The sequence below is a fragment of the Cydia strobilella genome, chromosome 5, assembly GCF_947568885.1.
Source record: "Cydia strobilella chromosome 5, ilCydStro3.1, whole genome shotgun sequence".
NCBI classification, from domain to species: domain Eukaryota; kingdom Metazoa; phylum Arthropoda; class Insecta; order Lepidoptera; family Tortricidae; genus Cydia; species Cydia strobilella.
Window position 1 is genome coordinate 11690757 of NC_086045.1, and position 17932 is coordinate 11708688.

A 17932-nucleotide genomic window follows, 5' to 3' on the forward strand; every position below is an offset into this window, starting at 1 on the left:
AATAAGGTCTTCGACTGAAAGCACTTCGTAAGTTGCAAGTGTGGCAACATTATCGGCTTTTTTGGATGAATATCCAGGAAAACTCTGCAATATGGTGGGTTCTCCTTCTTCTAACACGATATTATGCTCATTATTTCGGAACCCTGCTTTTTGAAAACAATTTTGGATTGTTTCGGGCTTGATTGCTCCCATGCCGCTGCTATGTTTAGTATCGCGTCATGAACATTCAGTGGTCGTTTGCTGTCAGGGTCGTCCATTTCCATTAAATAGCGATGTATCACTCGAGCTTTATATCCTTGTTTAAGAATCTTTATAATGCCCTGATCCATTGGTTGCAACTTGCTCGTCGCATTTGGAGGTAAGAAAACAAGCTTGATATTCTTTAGTTCAACTCCTTTGGGGTGAGCTGGGCAGTTATCGATGAACAGAATTATCCGTCTACACTTCATCTGGAAATGATCGTCTATCGCTTTTAACTATTCAACTAAACGATTACCAGTCATCTAAGCTCGTGACTGTCCATGATATTTTACAGGCAGAGATCTTACATTTTTAAAACAACGTGGATTTTTTACCTTACCTAAGCTATCACCAACAAACGTAACTTTTCTGACCCATCAGAGTTGGCACACGCTAACACAGTCAGTCGTTCTTTGCATGCGTTGCTAAGCTAAATCTAAGTGTACGTGGTACGAATCAATTAGCCGACCGCTTAGTCAGGGCATAGAGTAACTTATACTAGAGCGGTACTGTCATAGTCAATTTTGTAACCCCAGTGAATTCACTGCCATCTGTCGACACACTTCAAAACTAAAAATAAATATTTTTTAAAATACGATAATATGTATTTAGATATGGATAAATGATTTTTTTTATTTCCATTAATTATTTTTATAATTTTGACCCATGTTCTTTCACTGATATGCGTTAAAATTGTTAAATAACAAACGAAACTGTCAACGCCATCTATACGACAGTTGGCCAAAGCTAGTAGCGCCCTCTGAACGAGAATCAAATTTTCTTGATTTTCGAGGCACGTTTTTTCCTTAGACTGTGTCCATCTATTACGGAGTTATATCTATCTTTGGTCAGGGCTACAAACATATCTGAACAAGCGGAGGTGTCGCGTCCCCTTGCGTAATATTAGTACGGCATGGTTAGTCCCATTTTTTTCACCCGCATACATAAGTAAGTAACATTGTACGACGATGCAAGGTGGGTAATACTCGTATATAATAATAATATAATTTTAGATGGCGTATTAACCGTGAAAAAATGTATGATAACAGACCTAAAGTTGCAGGGACCGGCGTATTATGCGGGAAATCGTATTAAACGTGATCGTATTAAGCGGATTCTACTGTATAATTATTTATTTTATTACCTACTTTTATTAGGAGCCTATGAGTGTCCCACTGTTTGCCTTCCCTCGCTTTTTCTAGTCTTTCCCCGCCGATCTGTACAGGTAATTTCTTTGCAGAAAGAAAATGAAATTATAATATCATTGATATGCGGATAAATGTAAACTTTTGAGAATGTGGTATTTTGGAACAGAACGATAGAAATAAGATAAAAGATTATACTTTAGAAACCTAGTTTATACTTTGCTCGACAACAAAATAATTAAATTAAATAATAATATATACCTAAGAGCAAAGTTTAAAAAACGTGCAGAATTATATAGCATTGACTACACCATTAGCGCAGAAGGTTTGCTCAAAGGTCAATTTATGTCGTTTGAAACGTCCTATCAACGTACAGTCAAGGGCATAAATATATATACATTCCCAAAATTTCAAAAATATGTGTACGCTTTTACACCTTAGGCAATAAAGTCGTGTTTACATATTTTTGAGCCATTTGTCTGGATCAATGTTTTTGCCTTCGACTGTACCTACTTATACATATCTAACTCACATGTACAACTACCATTGCCGTTGAAGTTAATAATATTCGTGCATATCTACCTATAGATAAGTAAGGCAATATTTAAGGCAAGGCCTTTAATTATTGTTAAGCATAATTATGTGAGAACTATCTATATATTGGGGTCACCTGTAAGCCCGCAAGAGATTTTCACAAATAAAACAAAACTTGAGTATTTGCTTCATACAGAATTCATCTGCGTATTATATTACGGCTTTATCTAATAAATATCGAATTACGAGTATCATAATCGGATTTTATGGTAAAAATCTAAACAATAAAGATACACTAACAGATAATATAAACCACGTTACTTATAGCATTAAAGGTTATTCCTTTTTAACAGAAAAAAATATTAATTATATTAAATAATAAATTACATGGTTTTAAATCTGTGTAAGACCCATAACTCCATATTTCAGCTTCGTTACCTAGTTATGGCGGTTCCCTGAGCAAGAAGGCGGAAAATCTCCTTATATTATCCTGTTTTTCTAAGAGGCGTTAATATTCGTAGACGTGGAAAAAATATATGTAGTTCTTGACTATATTATCTTTAATATCATAGCTTCCGATACACGAATTATGACACTTCGCTCGATACAATAACCAAAGTAACCTCTAACTCGGACTTTTAATCCAACTTTACTCGGATATTTATTATGTGATACTATAAATTAAAAAGGAAACGGAAAGGATGCGATACCACCTTGCATGGAACCTACACGGCGTATTGGTCTGGGGTACCTAGTTCGGATCGCGCCTGTCAGGGAGTTGGTGTTGTACTTTCCGCAAGAATGGCTGAGTGTGTGAGAGAATTTGAATGTGTGAATTCCAGACTGATGTGGATTAGACTGAAAGTGGGAATGATGCGTATATTTTTGGTAGGAGTTTACGCTCCAGTAGACCGGGGTGCGAGTATCTCACAGCGCGTTCGGGATGAAAGGCAGATATTTTGGGATGAACTAAGAGAGGTTTTGAAAGTATGTAAGAGTAATGAAAGATTAGTTTTGTTAGGTGACTTCAATGGCTGGGTAGGAATAAAAAGGGACGGATTTGAAAAGGTTCTTGGAATGTACGGTGACGAGAGAGTGAATGATAATGGGAGAAGCGTGTTAGAAATTTGCCAAGAGTGGAACCTTTGTGTAACAAACACGATGTTTGACCACAAAAGGATACACTTATACACTCGAGAGGCGGAGAATGTTAGGAAAAGTATGATTGACTTTGTGATAGTGGATGAAAGAATTAGGAAGAATGTTATCGACTCCAGGGTGTATCGAGGGTCGGGTATCCATTCTGACCACTTCCTGGTAATGTGCCGATTAAGTGGCTTGTTTAAAAGAATGGAGACAACGACCCCGTACAGTTACTGTCGAGTTAAAAAGAATAAAAGTGGAAAATTTGCAAGAAGAAGGAGTAAATGATGAGTATAGGAGTAGATTAAAAACCGAATTCAATGGTATGGATGAGATTAGTGAGACTGAACAATTGTGGAATAGTTTTAAAAATAAAGTAGTAAGTGTGGCAAGTGAAGTATGTGGAGTAAGGAAGAGGCACAAAGGAAAAAAGGAGAAGAATGTTTGGTGGGATAAAGAAGTGCAAGAAGCAGTGTGTAAGAAGAAAAAGTTGTGGTTGGATTGGTTAGCCACAAGAGCTAACCAAAGAAATCACACGGCTTCATTTGACGAAGTCAGTGAAGCGAAAAAGGATTATAGAAGAATGAAAGTGTTAGTAAAGGAGTTAGTAGACAGAAAGAAAGACGAACAGAAAGATAAAATGGAAGAAAGGCTCTCTCAAGATTTCCAAACAAATATAAAGTTTTTCTGGAAGTCCGTTCGTTTAGCCAGGGGTAACACCCAGAATTCTGAGCTAAAGTCAATAAAAGACAAGAATGGAAGATTAGTGAATGAGGAAGAATGCATCTTAGAAAGATGGAAAGAGTATTTTGAAAGTTTGTTTGATAAAGAGGAGGCAAGTACGTCAATTTCGGAGTTGAAAGAAAGCATTGAAAACGTGTCGGAGAACGAAGATAGTATTAGCGTGGATGAAATTGTGAAAGCGTTGAAAGGAATGAAATCAGGGAAGGCTGCAGGGTATGATAGAGTTTCTGTCGAGATGCTGAAAGCTGGACAAGGCATTGTAGCAAGTCAGTTGTACCGCCTTTTCAATATGTGCTTCAGAACCGGTCAAGTGCCCAGGGACTGGTGCAAGGCCATCATTGTACCTCTTTACAAAGGAAAGGGATCACAACTGGATTGCAAAAACTACAGAGGCATTAGCTTACTCAGCGTCGTCGGCAAATTGTATGCAAAGATATTGATTGAAAGAGTAGTGAAAGAAACCGATGAGAAAGTATGGGATGCACAAGCGGGATTCCGAAAGGGTATGGGATGTACGGATCAAGTCTTTTCCTTGCGATGCATAGCCGAAAAGTATTTGGCCAAAGGTCAGAAGGTCTATTGCGCTTTCGTGGATTTGGAAAAGGCTTATGACAGAGTGGTAAGGAATGAACTTTGGTCGGTACTGTCGGTGTATGGATTGAGCGGCCGTCTCATTCAGGCACTGAAATCGCTCTATGAGGATTCCAGTGCTTGTGTGAGGGTAAACGGGTCGTACACTGAGTGGTTTAGCATCGAAAAGGGTGTTAGGCAGGGGTGTGTAGCGTCACCGTGGCTGTTTAATCTGTTCATGGACAGTAGTTTGCATGATTTGAGAAATGATGAATGTGGGCTGAGAATGAGTGGGTTACCCGTCAAATGTCTTCTTTACGCTGATGACCTGGTATTGCTAGCGTCATCGGGTGAAGAGTTGCAGGAGATGGTAACTAGAATGCATGGATCTTTTGAAAGGAAAGGAATGAAAATAAATGTAAGTAAGACGAAAGTTATGGTATTTGAAAAGGAGGAATATATGACAAACTGTGAAATTTTGATTGGTCAAGAAAGAGTAGAACAAGTGAAAGAGTTTGTGTATCTGGGAACATTATTCACTAGGAACGGTAAGCATGATAAAGATATTGAAAGGAGAGTGAGTGCTGGAAATCGCGTGAATGGGGCACTTAACGCTTTTATGAGCAGCCAGAAGGTGTCGCAAAAGGCACGGTTGGCTGTGCATAGAGGGGTGCTGGTGCCTACACTTATGTATGGTAGCGAAAGTTGGGTATGGCAGAAGAGGCATCAGAGCCAAGTGAATGCAGTAGAAATGAGAGCGTTGAGAAGTGTGTGTGGTGTGAGATTACAAGATAGAATTAGGAACAGTGTGATAAGGGAAAAGTGTGGACTGAGCGAAGATGTAGTGACAAAAATTGAGAAAGGTATGTTGAGATGGTTTGGACACGTGGAAAGAATGAGTGAAAGAAGGCTAACAAAGAGAGTGTATAAGGGAGAGGTAGAAACGGGAGTTGGAAGGGGCAGACCTCGGCGGACTTTCTCTGATCAGATCGGGGAAATCCTGAAGAAAGGCCAGGTCAAGAGCACCCTAAACCGGCGAGCGTGTATGAGGAATGTTATGAAAGTGAAGGAAGCGAAAGAGGTATGTCAGGATCGTAGCAAGTGGAAATCCGTGGTCTCTGCCTACCCCTCCGGGAAATAGGCGTGATTATATGTATGTATGTATGTATAAATTAAAAAAGAAGAAAAACCAATCTTAACTTAAATAATAATTTCATAGCTTTCGAATTTCGATATTGTAGGGTAACGTTTATAAAATAAATAAAAATCGACAAAATTCGATCAAAATTAACACTTGGCGCGCATTATCTTTCCCGTTCTTTCTTGCGAAATGTGACAGAGACAGCGGCAAACCGACGGAACGGCCTTATACAGTTTTAATAGTTATTTGTAGTGTACGACCGAAGATTTGGTTTCGGTTTCGGTTTCGACCAGTTTCGGCCAAAAAATCATGTTTCGGCCGTAGTTTCGGTTTCGGCCAAAAAACGGCCGAACCTTCCGGCCGGGCCGAAACTTTCGAAAACGTCGCGTACGGCTAACTTCGGGTGCACTCGGCACAACCGGCAATATGGCGTAGCTCGCCCGAGTCCGCTGGCCACCGGCTCAGTTCCCGGAATTATGGTAAGTATTTTGTTTGTTTTTGTTTTAAATGAAAGTTTACTGAATTTCTTATATAAAAGTATAATTCTATACCATAGTTTACGTACACAAATGACGGAAATATTGGTTCCATGACATTTTTTCCACGATTTTAACAGGTCTACAAAAGTTTCGGTTTCGGTTTTGGCCGAAACTAGAGCCTAAGCCGAACCTTCGGTTTCGGTTTCGGCAAAAAAACATGTTTCGGTCGGACACTAGTTATTTGTACAACAAGAGAGCAAAGTTTGATATTTCTTCGAGTACTTATTTTTAATCCCGTGCAAGCGAAAGATTATATAATAGAGTATTTAGATTATAATAGATTCTAATTCAGAATCTTGAGCGTTGTAAGGGACTCAAAAGCGCACGAGATGTAAATAACTTTGATCTCGTGTAGTACACATAACCAGGCCTCCTTCACTCGCTCAAGGCCACGCGCTATATGCCTACCGCTCGGCGTATCGTCGACGATAAAACCGACAGAGGGCCGCCGAACGCCCGCCTGAGCGATCGCACCGCACGTTTCCCGCGCCTACGCTTCGAAATGCCGAAATCACGTAATTATTGTGCAGTAGATGGGTGTAAAACTCAAAAAACAAAGGAAAATTTGTTGTTTTTTTTCATTTCCGAGAGACGAAGAAAGGTGAGTAGTATTTTAAATCTATCTTTATGAATTTTGTCATCATTTATTTCTTTGAACATAAGTAGGTAAATCGTAAATTAAGGAGTTTATTGAGTCAGGTATTATAAGTGTTGTTTTTAAATATTTGATTGACTAATAAAAAATATGGTTGATTCGCAAAATTCGTTTTATTACAATAATAACATAAGTAACAGTACAACCCTAGCGCATTCTTACGATGACGCGTTGGCACGTGACTCGCACGGCGAGCAAGGCAGTCTCGACTCTTTGTGCGCGTACTTATGGTACATTTCTTCTCGTCCTGAGCAGCAGGTATTATTATTAAGATTTTGTAGGCTATTATAGCGTAGGTATTTTCGCTTTTGAATGGGAATGAGGTATCTGTTACGTAGTAACTATTTATTAATCTGTGACATAACTTTTCACCTCAGCAATGAGAACATGTAAAATGTAATCCTCCTTCCTTCACCTATTCATTCATGTTTTCTTAAAATAAGTATTCTAACAATTAAGTTTAATTACCGAATTAAACACAAAAACAAAACGAAATAAATTTCGGTAAAATAATATGGAAATAACGAACATCAATTGACAGTTGACACCTTATATAGTTCAATCGACAATTTTTTTTGTAAGATACGGTCCGAATTGCGGATACTTACTATTTGTCAACTATAGTAGAGATTGTTAAAAGTAGAATTATTTATTTTGCGTGATAATCTGTGTATTTTTTAAGGTCATTATTTTAATTGTACAATGAAATACGTGAAATATAGTGTATTTTTATCAAATTTTAAACTTTATTTTCATTAATTAATTATTAAGAATTCATACCCATACGTGTTTTGGAACGATGCGTTCTGACGTTTTTCGGGGGTCTATTATAAACCGTCAATATACCCACATGCCGTTGAATGTAGTTTGAACTTATTTTGTCTTTTTCTTTTGCTAACGACGTGAAAGGGACAGAGATAATAGAATCAAAGTATTTCGAACTTGTATTAGGCCCCGTCCCCGTATGTTGAAATGACATTTGAATTAAAAGGTCACTTGAAAGTCGATTTGTCTCACTCAGTGAGCTGTTTTTAAGTAGCAAAGTGCCCTTGTTCGAGCTGCGGAGGTGAAAATAACTATTGTACCGATTGATTTACATATTTATGACATCATTGTTATTCATCAATTGTCAATTCATCTGATTAGTGATTACATAAATGTAAATAAACAACAAATATGGCGGGAACTATGTCAACTAAGCAAAAGATATCGACAATGTTTATTAATTGAAATGCATACAATTTGTATGCATTCATTAATGTATGATAAAATGACTGAATATGTGTAAACTAATATAGGTTTTAGTGCTTTAAGTTAAGGATTCAGAGTGGGTTGAAAGGCGGAAGATAGTAGCTAGTGATAAAAGGTTATCAGCTAACATGGGAGTTTGACTTAGGTACTATTTTTAAATTCTACGCAGCACATTATAGTTTATGGACGTTATTATCAGTGATCGGTGTTTTGGATGCAACACTGCACTATATCCTTAAGCCCAAGATACCTTTGAAAATGTTCCAAAATAACGCTTTTTAAGTGTAGGTAATATATTTATAGAATATACGACATTAAATAAAATATGTGCCTTACAACATTTGCATACTACATAAAATTTGATCACGTGCCTCCGACTATCTCTTTAGGATCAATAATTTAAAAAGTTCTACATTAATTACTAATTAAAATTATTGGAAAAAGAAAAAGGGCGATCACGATTGTCGTTTGGCGCCCTTCACACTTAAAGGTGGGGCAAAGCCCGTCATTGTGTGTATTGTAGGTTAATTTTGTCAGAGTATGTACTTGCACAAGATAGTGTACAATTAATTTGTGCTCACGGTTGCCGCTGCACGTTACGTTAAGCGTCACATTGTAAAGAAGAAACATTTATTTATAACGCGAGGCAGTACGCAGCGTACAGCGCCAGCCGAACACCAATAAAAGGAAACACGAAACTTTGATTTTGGAAAACTAGTGACGACATGACTTACTTGGTGAGAGTGGCGTACATGATGTCAATGGGCACGCGATATGGCAGAGTCATGATGCTGAGGCAGCGCACGGCGCGCTGCCGCATCATCCAGTTCACGATGCCGTGGTTGGCCGAATCTATTGCGTTTTGGAATATCGACATCACTGTGTCGGGTAGGTCGTCCACTAGTGCGTCCTGTAATGACGAGATTACTTAAAACAGGTAATGAAATCATCCTAAATACTTACAAGCGGCCGAAACTTTATTCGAATAGCACCCGCGCAGCAACAACATAACATCACGATAGAAACGTCATCATAAATAATTAAATGTAAGTACGCTATTACACGATTAAGTATTTTTAATTTAAATGTAGCCAAACCAAAAGTGAGCCATTTAAGCTTAATAAGGCTGTAATACTGTGCTCTTCTCAAAGTTCGATTTTTGTATACAATACACAATACAATACACAATACAATACTTTTGGTTGTATCTAATTGTGGGCGCAACTGAAATAAGCGGTCCCGCTCCCATACTAAATTTGTACGGGAGCACTTTTTGTGGTGACCTCGATTTTCTTATGCGACAGACATAACAAAATTAACCTGTAAGCCTTTTCAATAAAATTTACACATTGTCAGTTAACTGTGTGCACGATATTTAGTGAAGCTAACCTGTCTATGTGTCTTGCACTCTTCACAATCCGGCTCATAATCGTAGACAGTATCGTCCAAGACCTCCTGCAGTTGGAAGGTGGACTGCACCGCCAAGCACCTCGTGCAGGAGATCATATTATTCCTGTGCAGGAACCTGAGGGCGTCGTCGAAGCCCTGCTTGCACATGTTGCTCAGCACCTCCGGCTTCGGCGGGAAGAGGATGCGGGCGAATCTGTTGATGTTCTGCTTTGATAACTCTATGCTCGTGTTGGCTATACTGACCTGCGGGAAAAATGATAAGGAGAATGATATAGTTTATTCCTAAAATATCCTCGACAGTACTATAGGGTTATATAGCAACTAGGGGTTGTCACCGAGATTTCTTGAACTCGAGACAACTCGAGAATTTTGGCGTCATTCGAGACGAGAAAAAAATTACCGAAACTCGAACTTGAAATGCGAACTGAAGCAAGGCGCGCCTTTTTGCCTAACAACTTCGCCCGCGATTTAGAATTTAACGTATATGAATGGACGAGGAAACGAACAACCAATCTTGGGAGACTGTTAAAAGCTCTTCTGACCCACTACAACCGAAAATAAGCGTTTTTTTTGTTTTTTTTTTTCCTTTGTTTTTTGATGGTTATTAGTTCCTAGTCATATTCAAATTTAACCCATTTCAATTGTTTTAAGACCTTAAATCAAGGCTAGGGATAATACCTATAACTGATTAGGAACTAGGAACTTGTTAGGAATGATCTAAATGAAAAATACAAATTGAATACTGATTAAAATACTAGAAATATGATTTTTGTATAACAAGTTTTTAAGATTCTTAAACTTCTTCTTCTTTCTGTAAACACTCTTCTATAACGTTTTAAAAATTGTTTGTTTTAATAATTCAATTATAATTAATTCTAAATAAATGTTTTTTTTTATTAAGGGCTTAAAAATTTAGGATTGTAAACTTGTAATTGAATACCTCCGAGTGCGAGTTTTTTCCCCTATGTACCCTAGTCATTCTCTCTGTTCTCGTTCTTTTCGCCTTTACTTCCCGGCCTTTTGGTACTTAGCACTGACTCTCTTTGTCTACTTGGGGCCCCAATTTGTCCTTCCCATTATAGTTTTTGTTTGCTTGTAAAATTTTAATCTTTGTTTGATTGAAAGAAGAAATTAATCGTAGGTATTTCTAATCATAATGGTGCAAAAAAAAAATTTGCTTCTTTATTTTACCAAAATATTACGGTTTATACAAAAAGACTCGAGACAACTCGAGAATTTGGGCTCGAGAGTTCTCGAATCTCGAGAAATAAAATGGGTCGAGAAACCCGAATAGCAACATTAGCAACTTATAATCTATCGTATGGCGCCTACAATACGGTCACTTGGGTTGGGCACCAAAATTTATTAAAGGAAACTTAACTTTATTATTTTAAATTAAGATTTAATTTTCAATAATCATTCATCTTGAGATGTGGCCGTATTGCAGGCAGCATACGCTATCTGTCTAAGTAGGTACTATCCAGTTGGGCAAAATTTAAATTGAATAAAAATAAAAACAGAATTTTTTTTCTTATTCCAATCGATTTGAATAAGAATAATTCTTGCACTCGTTATTTTAGGATAAAATGGAAGTGAACAAATCGGGTCTCTATTGTTTGACATAATTGTTGAAAGTCATAATGTGATGATTGTCATATTATCATAAGTCATAATTTGGTTTTTCTCAGAAACGCGTAACTTTTCAGGATTGCCATAAAACAAACCTAACCTAACCTATCTATAGGATAACCCGAGGAAAATCCCGAAAAGTTAACGGTTTCAGAATTATGACTAATGATAATATGACAATCATTACATTATGTCAAACAAAGGGACCCCGAATAAATCATGTGACTTTTATTTTAAATAAAAAATAAAAAACGGAATAATTGTTCCAGATGTTTCGTGGTAAACTATTTATTTATTTTCATGTTTATATTTCTTTGTTGTTTTATACTTTTGTATGTTATAGTTTATCACGAATAAATGCGATGATTTCTGATTTCTGAGATGTAGGATCATTCTAAATATCGTTTTATTCAATTAAATGTTATTCTTAACTTTTGTAGTAAAATTGCTTATAGTTAAAATTAAATTCACCCCTCTTTTCAATGGTCGGGTTGATTTGAATTTTTTTAGCGTAAAAAGATTTTATGTTGATAGATAAGATAGGAACATTTTGTTTGGTGCCTTCGAAAGAGTCATCCTTCATTTGATGATGAAGCTACATAGAAAGTAAACTGCGAAATTGTACGATGGTTTAATGTATATTTCTTTGCGTATTAAGTATTTTGTTCAACCTTAAAGCCTTAATTAAGGTCTGACGTATGCTATCTCTTTCACACCTACAGAAAGTGAATGAGATAGTAAATTACAGCTGGCAAGAAAGAGTCCTACGCTTGTCGCTAGATTTGCAGAAAGTCGCAGGTCGCAGCATGAATTGTATTGTATTATTTGGCGTGTTTCCGAGACCGTCATTTATTACTCATTACTCATTAGCAATAACAATGGGATTAAGTCGTGGCGTGGTGAATTCTTTGTTAGCACTTGCTAAACATGTGCGGCTGCGGCAGGCGGTGTGTCAAACGATTTTAAACAATTTAATACTGTTCCTTTGTTATCTTTCCGTCTGATAATAAATGCAAATTTAAAATATCAGAAGAACTTTTAATTTAAAAACACCATTAGTCTCGGTAGTAACTCGGACACTAAAACTACTAAACATAATTCGAAAACAGAAAAAAAATCAGTGTATTCCCCATTTGTTCCTGCCCCACGTGACCGCCGCGATACATAAGGCGGGGACATCTTCTTCTTCGTGTTAGGGGCTATATAAGGCTCCGAAGCCTATGTATCACTGCGACCATCACTGATCTATTGTGATATATATATATATATCCCATGTCGATCAGGGACATTTGCACTGCGAATGCTATCAAAATCGTTGCAGACTTTTCTTGGTCTAACTCTAGTCTACCTACCTAGTATGATGATGAAGACCGTAATTAGTATGATTTAGTATATCAAAGACTGTCAATGTTAATACGAAACTTGTCTCTGAAGTCTGATACAAGATTATAAAATGTTATAAAAGCAACAGGGACTTTCCGTTCCCACAATATTCATGCCACAGGCAGGCACATAGGTACAGTAAGTGTATATTTTTCATGATCAGTTATCTCACAACTCTCTTGTACAAAAGCAATGGGTAGGCATTAGTTAGTTTTTGAGAACATTTTAACTACGCTTTTCTTTAATCACGGAAGAACGTGTGAATACTGTAAATGATAACACGTTTACTCATTGTAAGTTTAATTTAATGCGAGTAGGTATGTATTGCGAGTATAACATAGATAACAGTTTGAACATGTGTTCCGACAAAAACATATGGTCATAGACGTCATAGTTTACAATGAGCTGGAGTTTACGAATTTTCACTACTTATGTACCTACTACGCAAAATGTTCTACTTTCAACCATTAAGTATTAGTCAAGACGGTATTAGTGTCGACATTCGGTTAGTAGTTAGTATATCATTCGCATCATCGCGCTTACCTATGATCTATGATGTAACGGTGTGATCAACAACCCGCAATACATAACCCATACCGTGACCTGTGCAGATGTGCTATGCATCAAACTTTATTAAAGTGGGACTAATACAATAACTCACTGAACTGCTAAGAGCTGAGGACGATCATTCTAAAAAAGAGTCAGCGACTGCGTTTTCTACTATACTACCTTTTTTAAACGTTTGATAGGTATATTTTCGGTATGTGGCCAACGAGACGAGACCTCTTTGAAAACGGGCTGACGATGATTCTCCTTGAGTTTTGAGGTGTAACATGTGCAACATCAGACTTGGATTTAGAGACCTAGAGCCCCTGTGGCATGGCATTTGATTTAAGGGGGCCCCTTCTCCATCTCATCACCATTGATATTAGGTTGCCTGGGCCCCTAGGCCTAATGCAGTAAATACAGAAGCATGGCGGGAAACTAAAAAAGCCGTACAACGACCTCAATGACCACGACTGCTCTGACAACAGTATCCGACTGAGAAGAGAAGAGGGCCCCTAGGCCCAGGCCTTGTAGGTCTAGTAGGAAATCCGGCCCTATGCAACATTATTACATGGTATGCACCTTCAGTGAGACATTAGGAACACTCACATGGAATAACTGTGAGCTAAGATCCCTCGGGCAGATGTCGCTCTCTCCGCAAAACGGGCTGACTGTGATGGTGTCCTCGTTAAGCACGGGCAGATTATCGCTGAAGCCGCCGTCCATATATCGGATGCCATGGAAACGCGGTGGTAGCATACCACTGAACACTGGCACGAAACATGACGCTAGTAATGCCTGAAACAAACACAACATAACAATAGCTTGTACAGGTAACCAAATCGAATTTGTCACGGAATTTGAGGGTGTGTCTATTCGATTCTATGTAATGGCATTAAGGTTCAAAAACCGGTCAAGTGCGAGTTCGTTTAACTCGCGCACCGAGGGTTCCGTACAAACTTTCAATTTCCTCATGTAAATAGAATCACAAAAAACTTTTGACCAGGAGTATACTAAGCGTAATTGTGTACAGCGCCATCTATCAGCAAATTGGCTAACTAACTTGCGCGATCTGTATGTATGTACTTGTACTGTAGGTAGGTATTTCAGGCATAATTCCCTTTATTATGTGAACCGATTTCAACAATTTTTGTTTTATTTGCAAGAAGGTATTTTTATGTGTAATCTCATAGACATTTCAAGTATAACATACACCCGCAAATGGGCTTAAACTGCAAATTAAATTAGAAAATGTTTTATGAAAATTTAAATAAAAGTTTTCAAGATAGAGGTGTGAGATTATATTTTTCCTGTAATATTTATGATAATGTTATTATTATATAAAAAAAAAATTTTTTTCGTTGGTAAGGGGGGGGGGGGGGAGGGGATGGTATTTTTTTTCACATTTTCCTTCATAAGTAATTTTTTTATTTCTATGAAAAAGAAATAAAAAATTATTTTGTTATGTTCAATTCGAGCTCTTTCAAATGATATGCCACTCGACCTAGTAACTAGACTTTGAAATTTTGCCCCCTCTTTATATTGGGTATTTTTCATAATTAATAAAAAAAACCGGCCAAGTGCGAGTCGGACTCGCGTTCCAAGGGTTCTGTACATTACACAATTTAAACAATGTATTTTTTATGCGAAATGTCTTTAAAAAACCCGTAGGAGTCGGATCAAAAACTAAGTAATTAAGTCCGACTCACGCTTGACTGCACATTTCTAATAGGTTTTCCGGTGATCTATAGGTAAAGATCTACTATGTGTATTTTTTCAAATTTTTTGACCAAGTAGTTTCGGAGATAAAGGGGGGATATGGTCATTTTTTGCCTATTTTCTTGAATAACTTCTAAACTGGTTATCCTAAAATTATATAAATAAAACCGGCCAAGTGCGAGTCAGACTCGCGCACGAAGGGTTCCGTACCATTATGCAAAAATGGCAAAAGAATAACGTTTGTTGTATGGGAGCCCCACATAAATATTTATTTTATTCTGTTTTTAGTATTTGTTGTCATAGTGGCAACAGAAAAAAAATTTCAACTGTCACGCTGTTTCCGCTATCACGGTCCATGAGATACAGCCTGGTGACAGACGGACAGACAGACAGACAGCGGAGTCATAGTAATAGGGTCCCGTTTTTACGGGACCCGTTTGGGACGGAACCAGGGCCCACCAGGGGATACCCCATACCCCCTGAGTTGAGTAAAGTTTGGTATTTAACAATAAATACTACATTTGATTATTTAAGTGGTGGGTATATATCGGTGTTGAGTTATTAATTGATAATTTTATACCTTAAATTCGATAGATGATAGCCTCAATTCTCACCTGCATTAAATCCTGCCTCGTTGGAAACTCTGAGACAATGACGTTCTTCCCATCGTACACTCTCGTGAGTGATATATGGAGCTTGCCGCTGACGATCTTGTGCACGTCGTGCGGCAGGTACTTGTCCATGCCTTCCAGAAGCACGTTCTGGATGTTAAAGGACGGGCTGAAGGGGCCGAGGGACCCTGCCCGGGCCTCTCCGACCACTCGGAGGACATCACTGGTTATTTCACCTAAGATGCAGAAATAAGAAGTAGGGTCATTACACTCATTACATATCCGACATGTTGAAAATGGTATGTGTGTTACACAGAATGTATGCAAGGATTCAATAACCGGTGCTATCACAACTACCTGACTGTGCCGTAAAAAGAAGCCAGTGCAACATTAAATTAAAACCCTTGATATTATGAGAAGGATTGTGGCTGGTTTAAGGTTTAGCCCCATTATGTTAGTAATATTACCCTTATATTTAAAAGTCATATTAACGTCTAATCTATCTCTCTGGTAACTTTTTAATTTACCGCCAGGCAACATAATTGTCCTTCTTATTATGAATCATCTTTGCAAAGTTAATATAGGTTATTAAATACATAAAAATTTAATACCAACCACACGCGTAATGCGAACTCATCAACCAATCGCTTTGTGGAGTTACGCAGCGTATTACGTAGGCGAACAACACGCGAACGCGAAGCGAATCTATGCGGCGCGGTGTTAATCAATCCTTTAGTCGTTACAGACGCGAACGCCGCGGGCCCGCCGCGCCGCTTCGTTTGCGCGAGTTGTTCGCTTACGTAAGACGCTGCGTTAGACTACAAGATTGGCTCAAATTTATGTGCGTGACACCGCTGTAATAACCCCATTCTTATTGGCCGTAAGGCCCGTCCTTACATATATGTCAATGATTAGGACATTTATCTTGATTTCTCCAGACTACCATCAATCAACATCATATATGTATATGACTGTATGTGCTTGTTACGACATAAACGAATTTGAAATACCTAAGTGATAATTTGTAGTGTTTGTAGTATTAGGTAGTGGATTTTGTTGCATGCATTTTTTGTTTGTAATTTAATTAGATTGATGATTCTTTGACATTTTGTAATTCTAAATCAATGTATAACAATTTATTCTAAATCAATTTATAACACTATAATCTGATTATTACTAGAGATGGCCTGCTACACTATCGACGAATTTTTCTACAGGGTGTCATTGATCCACACACACGATGAAAAAGTCTAATTTTGCTGTTTTCATGGGACATTATTTTCATTGTGAATCTTTATTTTTAATTTATTCATTATTATATGGATTACTATACGCTATTTAAAATCATGTGACTAAATTTAGAATAATTTTAATTTATAATTACGACTGACATGACATATTATTGTATTTCCGCTTATCGCTTTAAGATATATGTATGCTTTGATTTGTCTTTATGTTTACTTTTGTAATTTTATTTTATGTACTCTGGACGTGTAATTGCTTTATCAATAAACATATAAATATAATATGAATATTTATTTGACATATACTTACAAATAACTGACATATTGAAATTGTATTTAATTATATCTACCGTGCATTTAAGTTTAATCTTAAATCATGCAGAAATATGACATGTAAAAAATTGTATTCTTTTACCAATAAAAATCAGAATTTACTACCTCGCGGCAATTCTGATAAAAACGAAAACAACCTACGAAAACGTAACAATTGTGTACTATAATTGTAATTTAGTATCTTGTCTATTATTTCCAATCAAAGCTTTACATCTAAACCCATGTCATCCGTTCACGTCCGTTCACTCATACGTTCGATGGAAATATCTAACTAACAGAACAAAAACAACAACAGAAATGAAATGATGGTGCAGTAGTATTTGTGTGTGTATTTACAAAGGCTCTGACAGTAACTCACCTATAGGCACATCACAAAGTAAACAGCAGGCTGATAGAGCACCAAACGAGGCGCCAGATATTTTACCCAAAAGCAAGTGTGGTGCATATTTCTTAAAACACACTGCTACGCCGACATGATAAATGCCAAGAAACCCGCACCCGGCGAACGACAAATTCATTATTCACTCACTGTATAACTGTCACAAATGTAATAAAAAATAAAATCACAACGATGTAAACGAACACTGCACTAAGATGCACAAAACACACTAAATTTGATAATGATAAATACACGCTGTAATTAAAACACGAATACCTACTGATCTACTCTACGAGATTAGATACTGATACTTTAGAGAACTAAATAAAACTTAACTAACAATATCGCTTGTTACAAGATACGTCCGCGTAATAACACTTTAAGAAAATAACTAAACAAAAGAGAAATCGTATCACATCAGCACAACACAATATCATAATATATCATCATACGACAGTGACGTTGTAACACTTGTGACGTTCGTATGCGTTTTATTATTGCACGTGTTCTTTGTCAACCATTCTCTAGGGCTTAAGCCCTAGAGTCTATATTGTGATATAGACTACTGCGATTTATTAACACAACAGTGAGATGGAGCACCAGGCAAATCCAAAACATCCATCTACCAGAAAAGTGCAAGACCAAGGCATTCAAGGCAAGACCGAAATTGAAGGTTCGGTTTTGACCATGAATCTAGTATAACTGGATCGGTCATG

The 17932-nt window shown here is 37.3% G+C and overlaps 1 protein-coding gene across 1 annotated transcript in view; it reads right to left on the bottom strand.

Moving 5' to 3' along the window:
* Positions 1-17593, bottom strand: part of LOC134741668 (1-acylglycerol-3-phosphate O-acyltransferase Pnpla3-like) — a 64676-nt gene extending 47083 nt beyond the window's left edge. Inside the window, exons 1-5 of the mRNA XM_063674532.1 lie at positions 17196-17593; positions 15264-15496; positions 13540-13728; positions 9352-9615; positions 8697-8872 (exon numbers count right to left, since the gene is read on the bottom strand). Of these exons, the coding sequence (XP_063530602.1) occupies positions 8697-8872; positions 9352-9615; positions 13540-13728; positions 15264-15496; positions 17196-17355 (1022 nt within the window). The 5' untranslated portion in view covers positions 17356-17593. The remainder of the gene's footprint in view (positions 1-8696; positions 8873-9351; positions 9616-13539; positions 13729-15263; positions 15497-17195) is intronic.
* Between the last annotated feature and the right edge of the window lie 339 nt (positions 17594-17932).